Raw genomic sequence first — 24,486 nt, forward strand, 5'->3', positions numbered from 1 at the left:
GGCAATGTCTTTCTGTCTCTCTCTCATCGTTCTCTCTCTGCTTAGCAATTTATCTCTCTGTAAGTCTCTTTGTCTGTCTCCTTTCTGTCTGTCTTTCTTCTTTCTCTCTGTCTCTGTGTCTGTCTTTCTGTCTCTGTCTGTCTGTCTATCTGTCTTGCTCCTCTCTCTGCCTGGCAGTTTCTCTCTCTTTTCCACTCACTTCCCTTTTTGTCTCTCCCACCTCGCTCTGGCGGATGTCTGATTCATCTTCCTCTGGGTTTCAGGAACTCCATTGAGGGACTCTGGGGATTGTTGGAATTCCGGGTGGAATGTGTGTGTGTGTGTGTGTGTGTGTGTATGTGGGTCTGGAACAGAAAGAAAGAGTAGAATAGTTGGTTCCGCCTGCTGTGAATTTCGTCCTGGGTTTCAGCAGGACTGCGCTAGGATTGGGGTTAGGACTGGGGCTGGGGTTAGGATCGGGCTGGGGTTGGGGTTAGGACTGGGCTGGGCTGGGCTGGGGTTAGGACTGGTGTTGAAGATGGGGTTGGGGTTAGGATTGGGCTGAGGTTTGGCACGCCCAGTCTAGCTCAACTCTCACACTAAAGCTTGTTCTCCAGATTCACGATGTTTAAAGCTCTCTCGCTCAGTCTTGTTTCAGCATGTCAGTCGATCTGGCATATTCCCCAGCTGTTACAAGTCTGTCTGAACCATATCCATTTGGTCCAATATAGACCCAAGAACACAAATGACAAGACATAAGTTTAGCCTCGGTACTGTCTGTGGGGCAAAGCCTCCCCAAATTCTTTCCTATTCCTTTGGCTTTGGTATTTCTCCCCAATACTCTAGTTGGCCATCTTCATCCCTGTGCGCAAAATCTCTAGAGAGAGAGAATGTGATAACTGTTTATGTTTCGTTGAATCCCCAGGCTTTATCAAGCCAAAGATGGGGAGAGGGGGCAGAGACACATTGAGACAAACAGAAACAGACTGAGGCAAACAGAGAGAGAGTGTCCCAATCTAGAGTAGCAGTCCCCTGTGGCCTCTCGCTGGCATCTCTCTACAAGCTTTTACCCAAGCGCTACAAATCATGGGGATGATATGTACTGCTGCTTTTAATTAGGCTGCTATGCAAAATAACTCAATGCAACAATATTGTGTGTTGAGTGCTGAGATCAGTGGGGAAGCTGTGAGGGGACTAAATAGGCCTTTATTTGATTGCAAATTCTACAGGAAAACATATAACTTTTTATATCGCTTTCCGTAATTCCCTCTCACAGCTGTGAAAATATTTGTCGCCCCAAATTAGTTTTAGAAATGTCTGTTGCCATAGGCCTTTTTCAAGTGTGTCCTCAACGCAGCCCAGTGTCTTCCAGAATCCTTCAGGATGTGTTGGTTCTACTGGTACCAGATTAGATATATGTAAAAATATATGGATTATAAAAATATATGTAAAATTTTAGGATCAGTGTTATGGATGGGGATGGAATTAATTTTAAAGACTTTAATTGACAACTTAGATTTGTAGACACAGTGTGCTGATAACATCTAACCACTGTAATGTTACAGAGTCATTAAAACATGCTGCAGTCCTGTTTCTGCAGATTCATTATAGGGTGAGGTAACGTAGATGCCAACCCATTCTTTTCATAGAGCCTATGTGACTCATTCCTAAAGCATCTACAGTGGTGCTTTGCAGTGCATTATAGAGGGATCACGGATTTTGGGCAACGCCCCGGGTCTCACCGTCTTGACTGGATGCCAGTTTGACAGTGTGTCCGTAGCAGCGCATTGGCCCGGGTTTTGTCTTGTTCTGAGGTACGGCCCTTTAAACCAGCTGCACGTTTCCTATCCTCCATGTGTGGACATCCGTGTACATGAATCCGTCGCCACCCACCTGCATGAAGCTGCCTGAGATAGGAGGCCCACCTGCATGAAGCTGCCTGAGATAAGGAGGCCCACCTGCATGAAGCTGCCTGAGATAGGAGGCCCACCTGCATGAAGCTGCCTGAGATAGGAGGCCCACCTGCATGAAGCTGCCTGAGATAGGAGGCCCACCTGCATGAAGCTGCCTGAGATAGGAGGCCCACCTGCATGAAGCTGCCTGAGATAGGAGGCCCACCTGCATGAAGCTGCCTGAGATAGGAGGCCCACCTGCATGAAGCTGCCTGAGATAAGGAGGCCCACCTGCATGAAGCTGCCTGAGATAGGAGGCCCACCTGCATGAAGCTGCCTGAGATAGGAGGCCCACCTGCATGAAGCTGCCTGAGATAAGGAGGCCCACCTGCATGAAGCTGCCTGAGATAGGAGGCCCACCTGCATGAAGCTGCCTGAGATAGGAGGCCCACCTGCATGAAGCTGCCTGAGATAGGAGGCCCACCTGCATGAAGCTGCCTGAGATAGGAGGCCCACCTGCATGAAGCTGCCTGAGATAGGAGGCCCACCTGCATGAAGCTGCCTGAGATAGGAGGCCCACCTGCATGAAGCTGCCTGAGATAGGAGGCCCACCTGCATGAAGCTGCCTGAGATAAGGAGGCCCACCTGCATGAAGCTGCCTGAGATAGGAGGCCCACCTGCATGAAGCTGCCTGAGATAGGAGGCCCACCTGCATGAAGCTGCCTGAGATAGGAGGCCCACCTGCATGAAGCTGCCTGAGATAGGAGGCCCACCTGCATGAAGCTGCCTGAGATAGGAGGCCCACCTGCATGAAGCTGCCTGAGATAGGAGGCCCACCTGCATGAAGCTGCCTGAGATAGGAGGCCCACCTGCATGAAGCTGCCTGAGATAGGAGGCCCACCTGCATGAAGCTGCCTGAGATAGGAGGCCCACCTGCATGAAGCTGCCTGAGATAGGAGGCCCACCTGCATGAAGCTGCCTGAGATAGGAGGCCCACCTGCATGAAGCTGCCTGAGATAGGAGGCCCACCTGCATGAAGCTGCCTGAGATAGGAGGCCCACCTGCATGAAGCTGCCTGAGATAAGGAGGCCCACCTGCATGAAGCTGCCTGAGATAGGAGGCCCACCTGCATGAAGCTGCCTGAGATAGGAGGCCCACCTGCATGAAGCTGCCTGAGATAAGGAGGCCCACCTGCATGAAGCTGCCTGAGATAGGAGGCCCACCTGCATGAAGCTGCCTGAGATAGGAGGCCCACCTGCATGAAGCTGCCTGAGATAGGAGGCCCACCTGCATGAAGCTGCCTGAGATAGGAGGCCCACCTGCATGAAGCTGCCTGAGATAGGAGGCCCACCTGCATGAAGCTGCCTGAGATAGGAGGCCCACCTGCATGAAGCTGCCTGAGATAGGAGGCCCACCTGCATGAAGCTGCCTGAGATAAGGAGGCCCACCTGCATGAAGCTGCCTGAGATAGGAGGCCCACCTGCATGAAGCTGCCTGAGATAGGAGGCCCACCTGCATGAAGCTGCCTGAGATAGGAGGCCCACCTGCATGAAGCTGCCTGAGATAGGAGGCCCACCTGCATGAAGCTGCCTGAGATAGGAGGCCCACCTGCATGAAGCTGCCTGAGATAGGAGGCCCACCTGCATGAAGCTGCCTGAGATAGGAGGCCCACCTGCATGAAGCTGCCTGAGATAGGAGGCCCACCTGCATGAGGCTGACAATGAAAGGAGGCCCAACTTTATGAGGCTGCGTTGTGATAATTGTAGCGGTGAACACGTCAAAAGCAGCCTCTTGCTAGATCTTGTTCAGTCCCACTGAGCTGACGAGAGGCTGAGGACCAGGGAGGTCTGGCTGAATTCCCTGCCAGCTCAGAAGGGCATGCGTAGTCACAGGTCGAGCCTGGGATGAACTGCCAGGGCGAGCCATGCGCTGTGGGTGTCAGTCATAGAGAATAGAACCTCCTCTTCCCTGTCCCACTGGGCTACCCAGAAACACGACCGTTGAACCTAGAGTAGAATGGTTGTCAGCTTGGTGCCACGAAAGAACGGCTTAGGCTTCTTGGCCACCTGGAAGGCACCACCTCCCTTCCATTTCTGAAATGTCCAGAAACATTTCTCCTCGGCCATTGAATAGGACAGGGGCTATTATCACAGCTTGAAACCGACTGTGGGTGGAGTGAAAGTCCATGGTTTCGATTGTTCCACTGACTTTTTGGAAGAGTGGAGTGTTGGTTTTCCGCTACCATTGTTGTCTATGTTCATGCGTGTGGGAGGGGCCCAGGGTGACATTTGGGTGCAACAAAGCTGCTTTAGAAAATGGGACCGGTGATGCCCGGAGTGGCCTGGTGGCAGGGCCGAGGGACACACTGTCAACGCCCTGGGAGGGCTCAGCCGACTGGGAGGGCTCAGTTGGTCTCTCTCCAGCTGTTTTACAGATTGGATTTCATCAAGGATTCTAGGATCTTTCATCTAACAATACTCATGCAACATGTGTGTGTTTTTTAACGGGACAGTGGTAGTGGAGTGAGTTCATTGACTTGTTTTTTCCCTAGCGGCTGGAGGTCCATGGACAGTGGTTTCGTTCACTGTCAGCCACAGGCTACAAATACAACAATGGTACAGTTGTTGCAGTGCGTTGTGGGTCTTAGGGTCTTAGGTGCAACATCATTCATTACATCGTACTTCCTGTAAAGGGTTGTTGTACGCCTAGGCCATTGATTCTTTAAGAACAATGAATCCTGAGGATGCCTGATGAGTCGTACCCCAGTAGAACCCAAAATGTTAGATCTGATTTTTCTGAATGATATAAATGTAAAAGCAACAACCATGTAAAGTCTCAAAACTTATGTCTCAAACTCTTCCAAATATTGGTTGTTAGTCACTTTAAAACGCACACCAAAGCTAGGTCATGTTATCCTTTAATCACTGAACATTTGTAGCCCTGTAGAGAGCAGAGGTGGATTAAAATAGTCTAGTCATGTCCTGGATTCAAATACTAGCTAATTTACAACCGGGATTCAAGTACTTCTCTGTTATGAAATTGGTCTCCGATACTAGCCTATCAAGGACCTGGATTCAGATACTAGCCAATCAAGGACCTAGATTTATATACTAGCCAATCAAGGATCTAGATTTAGATACTAGCCTGTTAACAACTAGCACGAGTAGCTGCCCTGATCCAGTCAGGGGATGTTTGAACCAGATAATCTGGCTGAGACTCACATTCAGGAGCGTCCGTAATGCTCTTTTACCGGGACATGGAGCTGTTTGTACCCTCCGATTGCTGAGTGTCTCCAGACAGGAGAGCTCCATCGCGCCTGGGTTCAGCACCGCAAACATATCTGTTCTCCTGCAGCAAACAGCCACTGGGCCAGTCCCATTCAATTAGGATCTGGAGTCACTCACTGGATCTCACCGTAAGTGTCCGTCCCGCTGGCTCGGGCTTTGGAAGTGATCGGGGGTCCAAATGCGTTGCATGTTGGGACCACAGTAAGGGGACTATTGGAGAGAGAAACAACGGAATAAACAGTTGATTCAGGTCCTCTGCATTGCTTTTCTAACTTGGTTGTACAGGTGAGATGCTTTTTTTTTAGGTGTGTGTGTCTGTAATACTTGTTAATTCTGCTGTTCTTTGTGTTTCAATCCAAAGGTAAGAGGAAGCCTGGGCTCAAGCTCTCTCCCAAGGTGTTTGAGCAGACTCCGCCCACTGCCACGTAAGGCAACGCCTCCTCTGTCTTCTCATTATCGCTGTTCTCTGCTTTAAAACAATACTCACACCCATCAGCCATAACATTATGACCACTGACAGGTGAAGTGAATAACACTGATACACCCATCAGCCATAACATTATGACCACCTGCCCAATATTGTGTAGGTCCCCCTTCTGCTGCAAAAACAGCCCTGACCTGTTGAAGCATGGACTCCACTAGACCTCTGAAGGTGTGCTGTGGTATCTGACATCAAGACGTTAGCAGCAGATCCTTTAAGTCCTGTACGTTGCGAGGTGGGGCCTCCATGGATCAGACTTGTTTGTCCAGCACATCCCACAGATGCTCGATTGGATTGAGATCTGGGGAATTTGGAGGCCAGGGCATCACCTTGAACTCGTTGTTGTATTCCTCAAACCATTCCTGAATAATTTTTGCTTTGTGGCAGGGTGCATTATCCTGCTGAAAGAGGCCAATGCCTTCAGGGAATACCGTTGCCATGAAAGGTTGCACATGACCTGCAACAATGCTTAGGTAGGTGTTATGTGTCAAAATAACATCCACATGAATGGCAGGACCCAAGGTTTGCCAGCAGAACATTGCCCAAAGCAAACACAGCCTCTGCCGGCTTGCCTCCTACCCATAGTACATCCTGGTGCCATGTGTTCTCCAGGTAAGTGAGGCACACGCACCCAGCCATCCATGTGATGTAAAAGGAAACGTGATTCAACAGACCAGGCCACGTTCTTCCATTGCTCTGCGATCCAGCTCTGATGCTCATGTGCCCATTATAGGCGCTTTCGGTAGTGGACAGGGGTCAGCATGGGCACCCTGACTGGTCTGTGGCTACGCAGCCCCATACACAACAAACTGCGATGCACTGTGTGTTCTGACACCTTTCTATCAGTACCACCATTAACTTTTTCAGCAATTTGAGCTACAGTAGCTCGTCTGTTGGATCGGACCACACAGGCCAGCCTTCGTTCCCCACGTGCATCAATGAGGCTTGGCTGCCCATGACCCTGTCACTGGTTCACCGCTTTTCCTTCCTTGTACCACTTTTGATAGGTACTGACCACTGCAAGCTTGGGAACACCCCACAAGGACTGCAGTTTTGGAGATGCACTGACCCAGTCGTCTAGCCATCACAATTTGGCCCTTGTCAAAGTCCCTCAGATCCTCACACCTGCTCATTGTTCCTGCTTCTAACACATCAACTATGAGGACAGAATGTTCACTTGCTGCCTAATATATCCCAGCCACTGACAGGTGCCATGATGACGACATTATCAGTGTTATTCACTTGCCCTGTCAGTGGTCATAATGCTGATCGGTGTGTATGATTGTTGTGTAATTAGGAAATACTGGAGCTGTAATTGCAATGTTACCCGAGGTAATAGGATGTGAAGGTGTTCTAGGATGTGAAGGTGTTCTAGGATGGGAAGGTGTTCTAGGATGTGAAGGTGTTCTAGGATGTGAAGGTGTTCTAGGATGGGAAGGTGTTCTAGGATGTGAAGGTTTTCTAGGATGTGAAGGTGTTCTAGGATGGGAATGTGTTCTAGGATGGGAAGGTGTTCTAGGATGGGAAGGTGTTTTAGGATGTGAAGGTGTTCTAGGATGGGAAGGTGTTCTAGGATGTGAAGGTGTTCTAGGATAGGAAGGTGTTCTAGGATGGGAAGGTGTTCTAGGATGTGAAGGTGTTCTAGGATGGGAAGGTGTTCTAGGATGGGAAGGTGTTCTAGGATGTGAAGGTGTTTTAGGATGTGAAGGTGTTCTAGGATGGGAAGGTGTTCTAGGATGGGAAGGTGTTCTAGGATGGGAAGGTGTTCTAGGATGTGAAGGTGTTCTAGGATGGGAAGGTGTTCTAGGATGTGAAGGTGTTTTAGGATGTGAAGGTGTTCTAGGATGTGAAGGTGTTCTAGGATGGGAAGGTGTTCTAGGATGTGAAGGTGTTCTAGGATGGGAAGGTGTAAAGTTTTCTAATCAAGCTTCATAATACTAATATGATTCTGCTAATTCAATGCAATGGTCCTGCAGCTGTATGAGCCAATAACGATCTGTTTCAACCTCATGACAAATGAGGAAAGAGGTGGCTAGGTCAGGATGGACTTGGGGATGTGCTCACCGATAATTCCCTCAGAAACTGTTATCTTTGGAACCATTTGCTGGAGTATATTTTCATGGTGAAAACAAGATAATTGTAGACTCAGTGTCTAGCATTTACATGTTTTTATTTTTTAAATGTTTTAAAGGGCTAAATGAACAAATGCATTATGTATAAAATGTTGTTGCACGTGAATCTTTTTTAAAAAGATTAACTGTTTCATTACCTTTCAGACCCCCAAGAGATTTGGATTCGAAAGCTCGTGTGACCATTGGTGAGAAGGTATGAGTGACTTTATGACCTTTTTATCTTTTTACGTTCTCTCATGTACTTACCTTTTATCTACCACTGTTCTTTTTCATGTTGTGTTCCGTAGAATAAATCATTATTTAAAATGAATGCACAAACATATGTTTTCATCTGTGTGGTGTGGTTGTCCAAGGTCTGCTCTGTGCTCTGTAGAAAAGCTAAAACTTGGCTCAACTGATGCACCGTGAGCCATGAAGGAGCCTTAGAGAAAATTACGGAACGGATTGAACACTTCTGATTGTAGGCTGACTGGAATGTGCTTTACTGCACGACGGGCAGTAATAAATATTTATTTTAAACTCTACAAATAAGTGGAATTTTCCATTGGCAAAGATGCCATTTTTTGCCTTTTATTTTATAATTTAGCTTGGAGTCAAAATCAGGGCAGCCATGGAATTTATTTTTTTGTTCTTGTTTTAAGTGAGAAAAGGACACAATTTCCCATTCTTTACTTGAACCATTCATTATTTTAGATGAAAATGAGTGGTTGATGTTATAGCTGGAAGATTCTATATTTTGGTCTTTCACAATGTTCAAAGCCATCCCTGTTGATAACCACTTGTTTGGAGTAGTTATTTAAACAAAGAAATAGCTCTAAGCTGAAACATAACTCTCAAAGAGGATAAGAGAGAGAGCCTTATCCAGAATTACATTGTTGCCCAGGAGATTAGGATTGAATTTTTCTTTATTATTATTTTTTGCTCTTTCAGTTTGTTTGCACGACATGAGGGTGGGGCAGCAATACCTCCAATGACCTCTGGTGACTGAATCTTAATTTGTGTTCTGTGATTAAAGAAGATAGGAAAGATGGAAGAGAGTGAGAATGGAGACATTTAGTGGGGGTGGAGGGGGTGGAAAAGGGGGGAGGCCTGAAAATGTTCACCAGGGCCTTTATTACGTCACTGTACCGTCCCATTCATGTTTGAGAAGTCTCTGTTTAGTCTGACTCAGTTCCCTGTCCTGGCCAGAACATTGTGGTGAAAGCCGATGACCTGGAACAGATTGGGGAGCTGGGAAGAGGAGCGTATGGTGTGGTGGACAAGATGAGGCACATGCCCAGTGGCCTGATTATGGCTGTCAAGGTGAGGGATGTTACGATGTTACTGGCGTTCTCTTTGAGAGGGTCTGAGGAGATGTTATGATGTCACTGATGGTCTCTTTATTGGGTTTAGGTAGATGTTATGATGTTCTCTTTGGGAAGGTCTGAAGAGATGTTATGGTGTCACTGATGCTCTCTTTAATGTGTTGAGGTAGAACCTATGAGGTTCTGTTTAGGAGGGTCTGAGGAGATGTTATAATGTTCTCTTTAGGAGGGTCTGAGGAGATGTTATAATGTTCTCTTTAGGAGGGTCTGAGGAGATGTTATAATGTTCTCTTTTGGAGGGTCTGAGGAGATGTTATAATGTTCTCTTTAGGAGGGTCTGAGGAGATGTTATAATGTCCTCTTTAGGAAGGTCTAAGGTGATGTTATAATGTTCTCTTTAGGAGGGTCTAAGGTGATGTTATAATGTTCTCTTTAGGATGGTCTGTGGAGATGTTATAATGTTCTCTTTAGGATGGTCTGAGGAGATGTTATAATGTTCTCTTCAGGATGGTCTGAGGAGATGTTATAATGTTCTCTTTAGGATGGTCTGAGGAGATGTTATAATGTTCTCTTTAGGATGGTCTGAGGAGATGTTATAATGTTCTCTTTAGGAGGGTCTAAGGTGATGTTATAATGTTCTCTTTAGGATGGTCTGAGGAGATGTTATAATGTTCTCTTTAGGAGGGTCTAAGGTGATGTTATAATGTTCTCTTTAGGATGGTCTGTGGAGATGTTATAATGTTCTCTTTAGGATGGTCTGTGGTGATGTTATAATGTTCTCTTTAGGATGGTCTAAGGTGATGTTATAATGTTCTCTTTAGGATGGTCTGTGGTGATGTTATAATGTTCTCTTTAGGATGGTCTGAGGAGATGTTATAATGTTCTCTTTAGGATGGTCTGAGGAGATGTTATAATGTTCTCTTTAGGATGGTCTAAGGTGATGTTATAATGTTCTCTTTAGGAGGGTCTGTGGTGATGTTATAATGTTCTCTTTAGGAGGGTCTAAGGTGATGTTATAATGTTCTCTTTAGGAGGGTCTAAGGTGATGTTATAATGTTCTCTTTAGGATGGTCTGAGGAGATGTTATAATGTTCTCTTTAGGATGGTCTGAGGAGATGTTATAATGTTCTCTTTAGGAGGGTCTGTGGAGATGTTGTGATGTTACTGATGTTCTCTGATTGGTTGATGTTTGATTTGCTGTCTGCTCCCTCCACCCAGAGGATCCGTGCGACAGTGAACACCCAGGAACAGAAGAGGTTGCTGATGGACCTGGACATCTCAATGAGGACAGTCGATTGTCTATACACAGTCACCTTCTATGGTGCACTCTTTAGAGAGGTATTTACATTTATGTAGATCTTATGTATGATCACAAAGATGCCTTCCAACAAACACCAATTAGATGTTAAAAGTGTATTTGGGTTCCTGTAAGATGTGTCACAACATCTACTCTTCTTTTGGTTCTCTTACTGTTAATTCTTACGTGAAACAGAGGAGCCTTACAATGTCCTTTCAGAGACACCAGTGCCTTGCCTGGGAGAGCAGAATTTGTTTGAATTTTCACCCTTTAGGCAACTTGATTAGACTTGCACAAGATTGCTGGTGTCCATCAAGTTCAATAAGATTTTCGAATAATGTAATGGAGAGCTTTTTTATTTAGTATTTTGAAGTGAAACATCTTATTGAGCATTCTCAACAATTATAAATCAAACAAACACTGCCATTTTTTGCTCAACTTATTTTAGACGGCGCAGTAAATCGTGTGTATTTGACGTCGTCTGTATTTTCATAGAAGCGGTTACTCAGGCAACATAGTTCATTATTCCTTTTCGAAACCACTGTCTCCCTGCAGGGTAATTACTGTCTCAGTTTATATGGGGACATTCTGCTATATTTCTATAGAAATGGGAGGACAGGGCCTCGTGTATTTCATCTAAGACTATGAGATGCACAAATCCCAATGTTGCCCGATGTAGTTCCCTCCCTCCTGAGGGGAAGACAGCGCTGGACAGGATATCCTTGAACTGCAGAGTGGGCTGGAAGAGCTCTTTCCTGTTAGCCCATCTGTGTGGAATGTGGTTCTGTTTGATTTTTTTGCAATCCTTCCCCTCTACCTTGTTCCATTCCTTAACGTCACGCGGTTCACCATCCCTCCATCCCTCCATCCCTCCATCCCTCCATCCCTCCACCCCTCCACCCCTCCATCCCTCCACCCCTTCATCCCTCCACCCCTCCACCCGTCCACCCCTCCATCCCTCCACCCCTCCATCCCTCCATCCCTCCATCCCTCCACCCGTCCATCCCTCCATCCCTCCATCCCTCCACCCCTCCATCCCTCCACCCCTCCATCCCTCCATCCCTCCATCCCTCCACCCGTCCATCCCTCCACCCCTCCATCCCTCCATCCCTCCACCCGTCCATCCCTCCACCCCTCCACCCGTCCATCCCTCCACCCCTCCATCCCTCCACCCCTCCACCCGTCCATCCCTCCACCCCTCCACCCCTCCATCCCTCCACCCCTCCATCCCTCCACCCCTCCATCCCTCCACCCTCCATCCCTCCACCCCTCTCTCTCGATCCCTTTCTTCTTCCTTCCATCTCCCGTTATCCCCTGGTCTGTGGAATCACGTTTCTACATCCCTCCACCACTCTCCACTCCCATACCTTTTCCAGGTCCAACCACACCCCCTTTAAACGTACATGTGCCCCAGTCTGACCTTCTGACCCCTGGCCTTTTTCCCAGGGCGATGTCTGGATCTGCATGGAGCTGATGGACACCTCTCTGGATAAGTTCTACAAGCAGGTGATTGATAAAGGCATGACCATCCCTGAGGACATCCTGGGGAAGATGGCTGTCTCTGTGAGTAGGACTAGGGCCCAATACACAATATTTCTAATAAATAATAGAGATAGTAATAAATAGACCTACACCTTATGGATATATATGAGAAATTGACCAGTGTAATCAAACTGTTGTCGCTCCACTTTGCCCTTTGAAGCTAGATGAAAGTGACCCCGCCTTATTGCTTGGACCAATCAAATGTTCCTTCATCTCCACAATGCGCAAGGCTTGGGGGATGACTCAAAATTGGCTGTGCTTTCTTACTTACTAAAGATGTCCAACAGCTTAGGGACAAACAAAAAAATGTGTCCTGTTGTGATGTGTCTGTTCTGTTCTAACCTCCCTGGTTTTAGATAGTGAAGGCTGATGTGTCTGTTCTGTTCTAACCTCCCTGGTTTAAGATAGTGAAGGCTGATGTGTTTGTTCTGTTCTAACCTCCCTGGTTTTAGATAGTGAAGGCTGATGTGTCTGTTCTGTTCTAACCTCCCTGGTTTTAGATAGTGAAGGCTGATGTGTCTGTTCTGTTCTAACCTCCCTGGTTTTAGATAGTGAAGGCTCTGGAACATCTGCACAGCAATCTGTCCGTGATACACCGAGGTAAGAACAACAGCAATTGTGTAGAAGCTTTTTATATTAGACATTATGTGCTAAACGTCTCTGCGTTCTTTAAGAAGAGCGGTATGAACCTCATGTTTTTGAGTGTCCCTGCTGGACAGGATTCTGGTCTATCACAGTGTCTTACCAACTAATTTACCTCTTCAATGGGGGCGAGGGCCAAGCAGAGATGCACTGGGTCCCTTTTTAAATTGTGTTTTTTTTTTACAGCCTTTGTGTGATTCGGTCTGGGATTAAACTCCCGACCGTCCAGCCTCTGGGTGAACACTCATGAGGACACTAATCTGGTTCTGCATGACTGACGCTGTGAGGGTTACACCTTCAACCGTTAAACTTTGAACCCATGTCCAACTATCCATACTTTAAAACTATGCCTCCCCAAAGGTCAGAGAGTTGATTTCTTGTGTCCAAGTGTGACCACTGTGTGGCTTTTTCTGTATTAACATGTCATGTAGTGATTTAAGATAATAATAGGTCACTAAAACAAAGTGACAGCCCTGCCTTGCCAATGGCCACAGTCCCACTGCTGCAGAAGGGTTTTGATGACTGTGGAAAGACAGTTATACACTTCACGGTTGTTTTGCTGTGGTTGAAAAAAACCCAAAATGTTTTCAAAAAAAGGTTATAAATCTTAGTTTATTTTTGTTGTCAATTATTTACCTCAGGCCCGCATTGGTCTAGACTATAAACATCTCATTTAGTCCAGTGTAGACATGTGCTATATAAGCTAGTACATATACATATGGTGTAACATCCAAGTCAAAACGTGATTTTATTTGATGTTTTTTTAGGACTAGATGATACAGCGTGGGTCCATACTGGATTAGATGATGTACCATAGCTTTTATCTGACCCAGCTTCATTTTCTTTGTCGGCCAAAAGCTGGGTGTATCTGGCTAACAGAAGCCCTATTGTGGCTCTATTTTGGAGTAACTGACTTGGTTGATTGTCAGGTTCCTTGGTTCCTCTTTCACGTTGGTCTCACAACTCTCGCCGCTTTCATCTTTTCATTTCTCTCCCTGTTCACCTATTCCCTTTTTCTCCTCAGATGTGAAGCCGTCCAACGTGTTGATTAACACTCAGGGTCAGGTGAAGATGTGTGACTTTGGGATCAGTGGTTACCTGGTGGACTCTGTGGCCAAGACCATGGATGCCGGCTGCAAGCCCTACATGGCGGTGAGTGTGTGAGAGAATTGCTGCTAATGTCAAAAACTAGGCTTTTTACAGTGATTCAGTACTTGATGATTATTTAACTGAAGTTCTGCTAATCTGGCACCGTATCTCATCCCACCTTCCCAACCCCTATCCTCCATCCAGTAAAGCATGAATCCCCAAAATAGTACAACTTTAAATGTATTCCCGCCATCAAGTCAACTTGGAGTTTGAGTTGAGTTGAGTTGGCTGCCTGGCGTGTCTGACCCAACTACAGTGTACAGTATGCCGAAGTGCTCCGCGTTGCCGCTACGTCATTAGGCACACCCTAAATAACCCTGCCTAGCTTTTAACTGCTCTGTGGCCAGGCAGTGTCCACAGAGCTTCTGACTGGCTGATGCCTTTTTATAGGGGCAGTGGTAGCGCTAAGAGGGCTGACAGGGATGTGTGTGTTCTAGAGGGGTAGATGAAGGCGGGAGTTTGTGTTGTCTAGAGCAGCTAATGTCATCAGTGATGTCACTGGTGTGTGTGTGTGTGTGTGTGTGTGTGTGGTCCAGCCGGAAAGAATCAACCCGGAGACAAATCAGAAAGGCTACAACGTCAAGTCAGATATCTGGAGTTTGGGAATCACTATGGTGAGTCTTGGTTTGACATTACTGTAATTATGCATGACAAATATTTATTTAGCAAACACTTTAACACAAAGTTATTTCCTTTAGCAGAAAAGACTGGCTTGTCTCACTGGGTTATCACTTTGGCTGTGAAGGCACTAATGACCTCTGAGGTCTTTGGGACATTTAAGCTTTTTTTTTATCGTTTGACTTCGTACTTCAAAGGTTTGGATTTAAATCAAGCAGTTACTCTGGGGTATTGAGTTAGATTATTTGCTTTTATTTTAGGGAATCTGTAAATATTGGTTTTACCATTTAGAAATGACAACACTTATTTACTGTATTTCAGCACTTTGGATTTGAATTCAAACGATGACTGTAGTTAATGTCCTGACAGCTTTAATTTGAGGTATTTTGTCATCCACATCACTGGATATTCATTGTACATATTCCCGTTTTAGAGTGCTAAAAGTTGGTTTCGCTGCCCTTTCTTACTAGACAGGTGGGTTTGTTTGCTTCGTTAATTCATGCCAGGGAGCTGTCAGTGTAGTTGTGATTCTAGGGTTTGCATCTGCATTTGGATTCAGTTGCTGGCGTCTGATTACGAGGACCAAAGTGGTGCCAATGAAAGCTGAGGAAGCTGTTGCGAGGAGAAAGAATCAGAAAAGTAAATCAGAGAAACAAAATCTTAGGCTTCCCCAAAACACGTTTAGAATCATGGTGCAAACTTGTTGTTAGCCAGAAAAACAGGATGGCCCTAAAAAATATCAAAACGATCTGGTCTTGTGGACAGTTGAGACAAAGAACAGTCAGAGAGAAGGCAGAGAAACCCGGGTGTTACGGCTCGTGCAGAGCTGCCACTGGAACTGGCTCATGTCTTGATGATGTAACTGCTAACAGCAGCAGCAGAAGAATCTTATCTGATAAAATACAAGGAAATGTCTGCACTCAACTCAAGGAATGGCTGAATGGAGCTCGTCTGGTAAGGGCATGGTGCTAGCAGCGTCAAGTTTGTGGGTTCAAAACTTATAGGTGGCGATTCCCTAAAAAAAAGATGTTAGCATTCACACGTCTCTTAAATGAGCATCATACCGCAAGACAATGAGTATTTATCTGAAATATAAACATCTTAACAGGCCAAGTCGTTCTCAAAGGGTAAATCCAAATGAACATGCCTTTGATTTACTGAAGAAAATACCTCAAAACATAACTAAAGAATGCTGCTGTAGAGAGCCATTTGCAAGTAATTACCCAGCTTTTGGGGTCAAGGGGTTGCAGGTATTTTTTTGCGTGCTAAGGATTTTTGACCGAATGCTAAACATGTTTAAGTTCTGTCCAAAAATTAAAGATGGATATTTACTCAAGGAATATATGCACAGTGTCTTTCTGATTAATAATAACAATGTTTTATAAAGAGAGCTGCTAAATATTTCTAGGCCTCACATGTGCACATTCTGGACTCTGTCTCTCCCATTTGGTTTCAAAGAACAATTGTTCCTCCAAATGCCTCCAAATGCCTCTGGTAGTAATACTCTGTCTAGGACAGTATTTTAAATTGTATTTAGCGTAGGTCTTGCATTTTATGTACAGTCAAACATAGCCTGACCTCAACCCAGGGGCTCTTGGCGAGTCTAGTGCCCTGTCTGATGGTTGGTTCTGTCATCCCCTGGTCCTCTTCAGATTGAGCTGGCCATTCTGCGCTTCCCCTACGATTCCTGGGGAACTCCCTTCCAGCAGCTGAAGCAGGTGGTGGAGGAGCCGTCACCTCAGCTCCCGGCCGACCAGTTCTCCCCTGAATTTGTTGACTTCACGTCCTTGTGGTATGTTTCCCTGTCCTCTCCTGATAACTGTCCCTGTACCAGGTGGGTCTGGGCTGTCTGTCCCGGGAACCAGGTGGCTGTTTGGGGTCAAGTGGAGTATTTTCTTTATGCTTTTTGCCACATCAGATTTCACTCAAGGTTTCCAGGCTGTTCTATGAGGCTGAGTTGAGCTCTTGCTGGCTATAGATGTTGTTGTCGCCACTCACGTGCTTCTTGGCCAAGGCCAGAGGTGGAATGGTATTTTTTTAAATTGGTTTGGAGCTTACTTCTTTATTACCAATGACATCACATCTTATATAAATGTTTTCTTTTTTTTCAAAATAAATTTTTTATCCGACATATTTTTCCTAATGAATATTCTTTTTCTTATTTCACCGTCTGCCTACTCCCACTCATCTCTCAAGAATATTTTCTTATTATTATTTTTTAAACATCAAGTTAGGCATTAAGAAAAGGCCATAATCATGGTCAATAAGGAAGGATAATTCTTCCTGTTTTACCTGTGAAATGTCTAAACCAGTGTTTCCCAATCTTGGTCCTAGGGACCCAAAAGAGTACACTTTTCTCCCCCCTAGCATACAAACACACCTGATTGAAATGTTGCCCTGCCACTTACACACCTGATTGACATAATCAACCTATCATCAAGTCTTTAATTTGAATCAGGTGTGTGAGTGCTAGGGCAAAAACAAAAACATCCCTTTTGGGTCAGGGATTGGGCCCAGGATTGAGAAACACTGGTCTTAACCGCCAATCAGATTTCAACCGGCCAATCGGCTTATGGCCAAACTTCCCTGGGCCTGGTTAGTACTTGGATGGGAGACCGCCTGGGAATGCCAGGTGCTGTAAGATTTTGGTTCAGGTCAATTAATCTATCTAGAAAAAGAGTGAATCATTTATTTAGGAGAGGTCCACACACTCTATAAAGGTCTTTCTTTTATAAGGATTGATACAAACACATTTATTTATATTATTATTTTGTATTATTTAATACTCAAAAATAAAGTTGAATCTAATCAAATCTTTTTCATTGATTTAACCTTTTCAATTATTGTTATCTTTTTCTGATTCAGTTTTGGAATGACAGTAGAGTAAACCAATCACAATTTGACCTGCAATTTTGTAGGATACCCCGCCCACCCAACCTTGTGTCCTTGACCGGAACAGAATTTAATGCAAAGTCATAGATTCCACACGTTGGACACCAGCCTGTTTTGTGTACCGATAACTGTTCGGCCCTGACACCAAATATTTCAAACTGGTCATGTTTTAAATTGATGTACAGGTGGGCTGACAGAACATAACGATTCATTTCAGTGTTCCCCATTATGTAACCTTGTTTATCAGCCACATTTGGTACATTGGGGGACTAAATGTTTTTTGGGGGGGGGGGTTAGGTGGTTGCTGTTTAAAATGGAAACCCGTTCTCTGTCCAGTGCACCATATTTTGAAGGATCCAGTGTCTCACTCATAACTTGTCACTCATCGCACATTTGGAATTCAAACACTGTCTAAAAGGTGTGTTCTGGAGTTTTTGTGTAGATTTAGTCGCAAGTTACAGAAAGTGAGAACATCGTTTTATGATATACTGTAGAATGTGAGATTTAAATGTTAGCTTTATTCTAGATTTAGGGGTTGGTATTGCTCATGAATGGGATTAGTCATTCATTAAACCAGGATGTTTATGCCATGTTCAGCACTGCACTCTCATCATTTTCCAGTAGAGATGTGGTTCATAATGGAGTTCTCAGCACTGGACCCACTACATTGTTTTATACCTTGTGGGGGGGGGGGGGGTGAAGGAAAATAGAGGCAGGATGCAAACACTGATTACATCCTCTGGTTTAGCTACTCTACTCATATGTGACACTACTACTCTTTCTTCTTTCTCCTACGCTCTCTCTCAACTTGACTCATTTTTTAACCCTGGCGACAGTTTCACGTGGGAGTTGGTCATTTCACTTGCTGGTACTCATGTGGAGGGCGATCACGTTCACCACATATTAGTCATCTATGTTGTTGTTAGGGTCTCTGAGTCATTGAGTGTTGTGTTTGTAATCTCTTATGTCATTGGCCTTTTTAATTCTCAGCTTGAAGAAGAATTCCAAAGAGCGTCCAAACTACCCTGAACTCATGGTTGGTGTGTTTTGACTTTGGAACTACCATTATTCACTCACACACTTGATTTGAAACTCTTAATACAATTTTTTTTTTCTATCATGCTCATGCCTTCTTGCGTTACTGTCAGTTTACCACAAGATGTCAGGCTTAGTCTATCCCGACCTTTATAATAATTCATCCACTTCAATAATTCCAATCAGTGCCATTAATTATGTAAAATTGCAATTGTCTTCTTGTTTCTTTTCTTTCCTTCTGTCCATCCTAGCAACATCCTTTCTTCATCTCCCACGACTCCAAAGAGACTGACGTGGCCAGTTTTGTCACGGTCATCCTGGGGGACTGACAAGCCCTGTACCCCGATTCAACCCGTCGCTCTGACCAACCGCCACGGGGGGGGGGGGGGACGACGACGACGACGACACCTACTTTAAAAAGCACCAATCGCAAACCTTGTTACCTGCAGGACTCCACCCCCTCCCCGGTCCCGACCCCTCCCTCTGGCATGGCATAGGCGGATGGTGGAAGACCGCGGAGGGGGTCAGGGAGGGGGGAGGAGGAGTTCTCAAGGCCTCCAGGTCCTCACATATTCAATATAGGCAGGGCGGCAGGATGGGTCAATTCCTGTAACATTGAATGGAGATCCGCTTCATGAGTAACCCGGATCAATTTACATATAGTTACATTAGTGCCCCGCCCACCTGTTTTACTGTACACCTTGTTAGTCAATCAGTGGATTAAGGCATGTGTGGATTTTACCCCGACCTATTGGCTGATCCCTAAAACATGTTTTGAAACCACATGGGAAAACAGAAAAGCTAATTTTAATCCACAATCGGATAGTGAATATATCTGTATAATCTAAATGTTTGTAATATATACTCACGGACAACATTGCATTGGTTTACTAGTTGACAGCATGGAATGGGTTTTAGTCCCCTTGGATTGGCGGTTTCAGAGGGAGTCATGTTAGCTGACTGACCACTGGCTGAGCAGTACACTGGTCTGTCCAGCCGGACACCTCGGTCCCAACTGCAGTGTGTTCGTCATAGAACGGTACTACACACTAACGTTCCGTAGTGGGCTCTGTGTGTGTGTGTGTGTGTGTGTGTGTGTGAGAGAGAGAGTGACTTAGGAGTGTGTGTGTGAGTGTGCCTGGGGGCCTTCTGTGTGTGTTATGCGTGTGTGAGTGTTGACAGTGTGTTGTGAATCCTTACCTGGTCTCTTCCTTAATGTTCTTATGTTTTGAGCCAATCACAAGACACTCTCCACTCCATGTTCAATTAGAACTGGAAATGCTAGTTAACTGTTATTAATATTAATAATATTATTGTCTTTAAAACAAATATATACCCTTTACTGTAGACTGCAGTGTCAGTGTTTCTTACAACTACTGTTTTCTCTTTGAAAACTTGACATTAACAATAGGAAACGTGTGTGTGTGTGTGTGTGTGTGTGCAGCATGTGTGTGGATAGTTGTGAATTTGCAGTATTTGTGCGTCACACTTTAAAGTCAGTGCTTTTCTGAAATAGTCACCCTCAACCAAACCTTAAATGTACCTCTCTTGAATGTCAGAAAACAAAATTGCTTTTGACAGTAAACAAGACAACACAGTCACCCCACATTTCTGTTCTCTCAGCCGGGCTTTCTGTACAGTCCAGGTCATTTTTCTCAATTTTAAGGGGAACTCTTTTTGGCTCTAGAGCACCCTGGAGATGTGTGAAGCATTGGTTTGACTCTGCAAGACCATGCAGAAGAACTGTTAGCTTACACAGGTTGCTTTCGTTACTGAACTCACATTACTTAGCAGCTAACCTGATGTGGCAGGATAGTGAAGAATTGTCTGGAACTAACATGAGAAGAAGAGGAAAATAATAACTGAGGGGAAGATAAGAAGCAAATTCAGAGGAGGAGATAAGAATTTCCTCTATTTTCCATTAGCTAATTTGAAAACCGAAACAATCCCCATTAGTCAATTGAAAACTGAAACATTGGCTTCATAGGGGCCTTGGACAGGATTATTTTAGTAATTAACAATGTCGATGCCAACTCATTTTCTAAATAATAGCATACTCCTTCCTGGGCTGAAAATCACATTATATTGCCTCAGGTTGCAAACCTGTTAGTACACATGCTGCCTCTCAACCCCTGTCAGCGATCCCGTTAGGCCAAACCCAGCTTCTATAGATTGTGGTTTGTGCTGCTTTTAAGTGGAAAGAACACATCCTGTACCATGGAAAAAAAATACAAGTAATTTATGTGGAATTTGAAAACACAAGACATTGTTTTGTTCTCCTAGCACTCTAGTTAGACAGAAGCCTTGGTAGTTGCTTTGTTCTGGCAGTGCTTGAGGCTGTGCATGGGGTCGATGTTGGTTTCTATTGCTTTCAGGGTGATGGGCAAGAGGCTCGGCGGTGCCTGTGGACTCTTTCTAGATTTGATTATGCAAGTTCCTCTCTCACGATGTCATCAGTGGAAACACTTGACATGTTCGGGTGCTGATCTATCCTTCTGCATAAATGAAATACCCCGTTCTCTGTAAACACAGTTGGTTACAGTCTGCTTTTGTGTGTTCTGATATTGAAACTTTCAACAGTCCTTTTAGCTGAATATGTCTTGCTCAATGAGAAAACAATGATCTGCGTCAACTTTTATTTTCAACTTTGGAGCACCTTGATGTTGAACCAGGTTGTTCTGTGAACTCTACAAACACTGTGCGTTTGTCGCAACGTTCAGCCTTGGCCCCATGAAACCTTTCCTGCCCTTCCTTTCTGAGTCAGGAGGCCTTGTTGTAACGCCAGCCAGCAAGGTGGGGAAACAAGAGTTGTTCTGTCCTTGAGCAAGGCGGTTAACCTCATTTTCCATCTGGCGGTAGTTGTGGCGGTCTCCGCTTCTATTAGTATGGACTTGGTGAAATGTGGAAGTCAAATCTGACAAATTTTGACCCTGAGAAATGTCTCTCTGACGTGTGTTGTTTCTACATCTTCCATTATCAGACCCCTGGTTTCCACAGTGATGGACGTCCTCAGTCCTTGGCATCACCTTGCCAGTGGTACCCTTGACGTACAGGCAATACACCTGCTGGGGTCTGTTTACAGAAAGTTTGGCACAGATTTTTCTCCAGCACCTTATGGAAGCCACTGAGGTTTTAAAGAACAGTGTCTGTTTTTGAACTTTTTTGGCAAAGGTAAGCCTGTTACATCATAGCTGTCTTTCGTAACCATGACCTTCTGCTGGTCCTATTCGGTAATATTAGATTTGATTAGATGGATTACAGGACCACAGGATTTAAGTCACAAGTCTGACTTTTTTCATGGCTTTTCAGTGGCACAAGCAAAACTAATGCCTTTGTGTCCTCATCTCCACCCATCTCCCTCAACTAAGAATTTTGTCTTTCATAATTTTTTTTTCTCCTTCCTGTGGTGGATGTTTTTCAGGCGTAACGTCTGACGGACGATGTACGGATGCATGCACATATTCCCCTTCTTGCTAACGCTGGTCTCTGTCCAGTCCGGTGTGTCACGGTAATATCCTCGAGCTCTAGTGTGACCAATCCCATCAGACCTTTCACATCTGATCTTTATCAGAGATGATCAGATTGCTCAAAAGACCAATTAGTCGGGTGAAAAAACCCACCGACTGATGTCTTAGCCAGTTTCCAACTAAGCCCTGTCGCTTCATTCCTTGAATATTCTCTCATTATCTCTCCAATTCCTTTAACCAGTGTGTCAAATCGCCAGTTTCTAGAGCTGGAGAACACTTGTTCAGACTGTGGACAGAGTCTTAAGTCGGGGACATTGTGTCTGAAACCACTGATGACCAACAACATGTTTCTGTGGCAGACTTTTATCATCAAATGAAGTAGCTGGTGAATTAGACTTGGTTCTGCATGCCAAGAGCGCATCCCCTTTCAGGTAATAAGTGGCTCGTAGAAGAACACAGACTCTTAGTGACGTTGTCCCTGTCTGCTGATGTCTTTCAGATGGCCAGGCCCGAGGGTGATTTGGTTTTGGTTTCAGATATTAGTCAACAACCACCTGTAAACAAATGGGGCTCATGTTGCGTGTCCATTATAGATCATTTTTACTAAGCAAGTCTGGATTGTTCTAAGTTTCTATAGAAAACAGGTCACACTTGACTTGATTGGGAGTACAAAGATGTATCCTTTGCTTTGCTTTAGTACTGTCGGTAACTAATGATGGGTTATGTGGTCAAATACAGTTTGGGTCTGGGTTTACACAGATTCTCATTTTATATTAGTAGTTTTTGAATCTTTCAATTCCTCTTCAGACACTGAAACTGCATGCTGCTGTGACTGTATTGAACTGTGAAGGCTGTAGTCTGTGATTATATTGAACTGTGAAGGCTGTAGTCTGTGAGTTGTGTGTCAAAACCTTCAGCATCGTTAGCATCAGTGCTTTTTGCATTTGGTTAAAGGAAGTGTCAGTTTAGTCATTTTCTTGGGGCAGATTGTGTGGTGACTGTTTTCATTTACTAAAGGTTTACATAAAGTAATAGGAGGGCCGTGGTTATTGGACAGTACAATCAAAAAGCATCTCATAAATAGGAAAAGAATGCTTCACACCCTAAAATGTTCAAGCAACACCCAAAACAAGATACTGTAACACTACACCTTGAAATTCCCTAACACTGAGAAAGGGTGGGAACGTCTACAGCTCTAAACAAACACTCTGTAAGAGTTACTCTCAAGAGTTGATTCAACACCAGATAACACACGTTGTTGAGGTTGATTCAAATGAGATACGAAAAGGTGCAGACGATTGTTTTTGTGTTTCTGTCACACAGTTGTGAATATTACATCTTTAGTTAGGGATCAATGGATAACCAGAGAGTTTTTTTTTTGTATAGATTTTATATATACATATATATATATATATATATATATATATATATTCTACATTGTGGCTTTTATTGGAAAGTGGCTTTGTAATGTAAGTATGATATAACGTTGTGTGTGTGTGTGTGTGTGTGTGTGTGTGTGTGTGTGTGTGTGTGTGTGTGTGTGTGTGTGTGTGTGTGTGTGGGTAGGGGTATAAATCTGATTGAATGCAGCCCTCCGCAATTAGAGAGAGTGAATGTGTGTTTTGTTTGTGCGTGGGTGGTGTGGGAGATGTTGAGTACCGTTCGTGGATTGGCTGTGGGGCAGTGCTATCTGTTCCTGCACTGCAAACTCCCAGAAGATAATAAAACCAGTTGTCTCTAAAACACACACACCCTATCCCAAACTCTATATCTAACCCTGACTATATCTAACTCTATCACTATATCTAACTCTCTAACCGTAATTCAAATCCTGATCTGACTCCCAGGTGTCAAATTGTCCCCATTAAGTCAAATAATAATAATAATAAGCCCTGTTTTACTATCTTTGCAGGACTTTTTGGTCCCCGCAAGTTAAATGAAACACGCACACACACTCACACACCATGCTGTCCCAGCAAGCTTGACCTGGTAGAGGGATTTCCTGCCTCATGTGTATCTGTGTGTGTGTGTATCTGTGTGTGTGTATCTGTGTGCGTGCGTGTGTATGTGTATGTGCGTGTGTGTGTCTGTGTATCTGTGTGTGTGTTTGTGTATCTGTGTGTGTGTGTGTGTGTATCTGTGTGTGTGTGTGTGTGCGTGTGCGTGTGTATCTGTGTGTGTGAGTGTGTATCTCTGTGTGTGTGTGTGTGTGTGTGTGTGTGTGTTCACATCCACATGCATCTCTGTTCTCGTCAGTGATTCTATTTGTGGGTTGGTTGTATGAGCCACCTGCTGATGAAGTTCTGTCCCTGTGGGTCTGGAGGACGTAACAGTGTAAAACGTTCAGTCCACTAAAGAAACTATTCGTTCTGCCTTATCGCATCATTTCCCTGTCTTCACCCGACTTCATTCACCCCACTTCCTTCATCCCGCTACTTTGTAATTGGGAATTTCTTTTTGTTAGCAATGTATGTAGGGATGCTGTGTTGATCAGACCTATTTGGGGGAATTGTAATGGCCAGTCATGATAGGTCAGACAGGTAATGATGAGTCACATAGTCGGAAAGCTAACGATTATAGGAAGTTGTTCCTGTCTCAGTCATTCTCATCCTTTTGTTCTTATTTAAGTGACATGATGAATTCCCAAACTGGAAATAACATTTTCTTTGGTCCATACTCTGTTTCCACTGTTGATGATGGAGGAAGAGCGGCTGTCTACTTCGCAGAGGCAGTAAATCAACACCACATCACGGTTATATTCTTTATTGT

The 24,486-nt window shown here is 44.7% G+C and overlaps 1 protein-coding gene across 1 annotated transcript in view; it reads left to right on the forward strand.

Moving 5' to 3' along the window:
* map2k6 (mitogen-activated protein kinase kinase 6) overlaps positions 1–23,811 on the forward strand; it is a 30,762-nt gene extending 6,951 nt beyond the window's left edge. Inside the window, exons 2-12 of the mRNA XM_010899508.5 lie at positions 5,520–5,583; positions 7,916–7,964; positions 8,960–9,073; positions 10,294–10,413; positions 11,819–11,935; positions 12,463–12,514; positions 13,581–13,708; positions 14,242–14,319; positions 15,976–16,115; positions 18,206–18,251; positions 18,502–23,811. Coding sequence (XP_010897810.5) covers positions 5,520–5,583; positions 7,916–7,964; positions 8,960–9,073; positions 10,294–10,413; positions 11,819–11,935; positions 12,463–12,514; positions 13,581–13,708; positions 14,242–14,319; positions 15,976–16,115; positions 18,206–18,251; positions 18,502–18,579 — 986 coding nt within the window. The 3' untranslated portion in view covers positions 18,580–23,811. The remainder of the gene's footprint in view (positions 1–5,519; positions 5,584–7,915; positions 7,965–8,959; positions 9,074–10,293; positions 10,414–11,818; positions 11,936–12,462; positions 12,515–13,580; positions 13,709–14,241; positions 14,320–15,975; positions 16,116–18,205; positions 18,252–18,501) is intronic.
* The last annotated feature ends 675 nt before the right edge of the window (positions 23,812–24,486 follow it).

The sequence above is a fragment of the Esox lucius genome, chromosome 6 (assembly GCF_011004845.1).
Source record: "Esox lucius isolate fEsoLuc1 chromosome 6, fEsoLuc1.pri, whole genome shotgun sequence".
In the NCBI taxonomy this organism is placed as follows: Eukaryota; Metazoa; Chordata; class Actinopteri; order Esociformes; family Esocidae; genus Esox; species Esox lucius.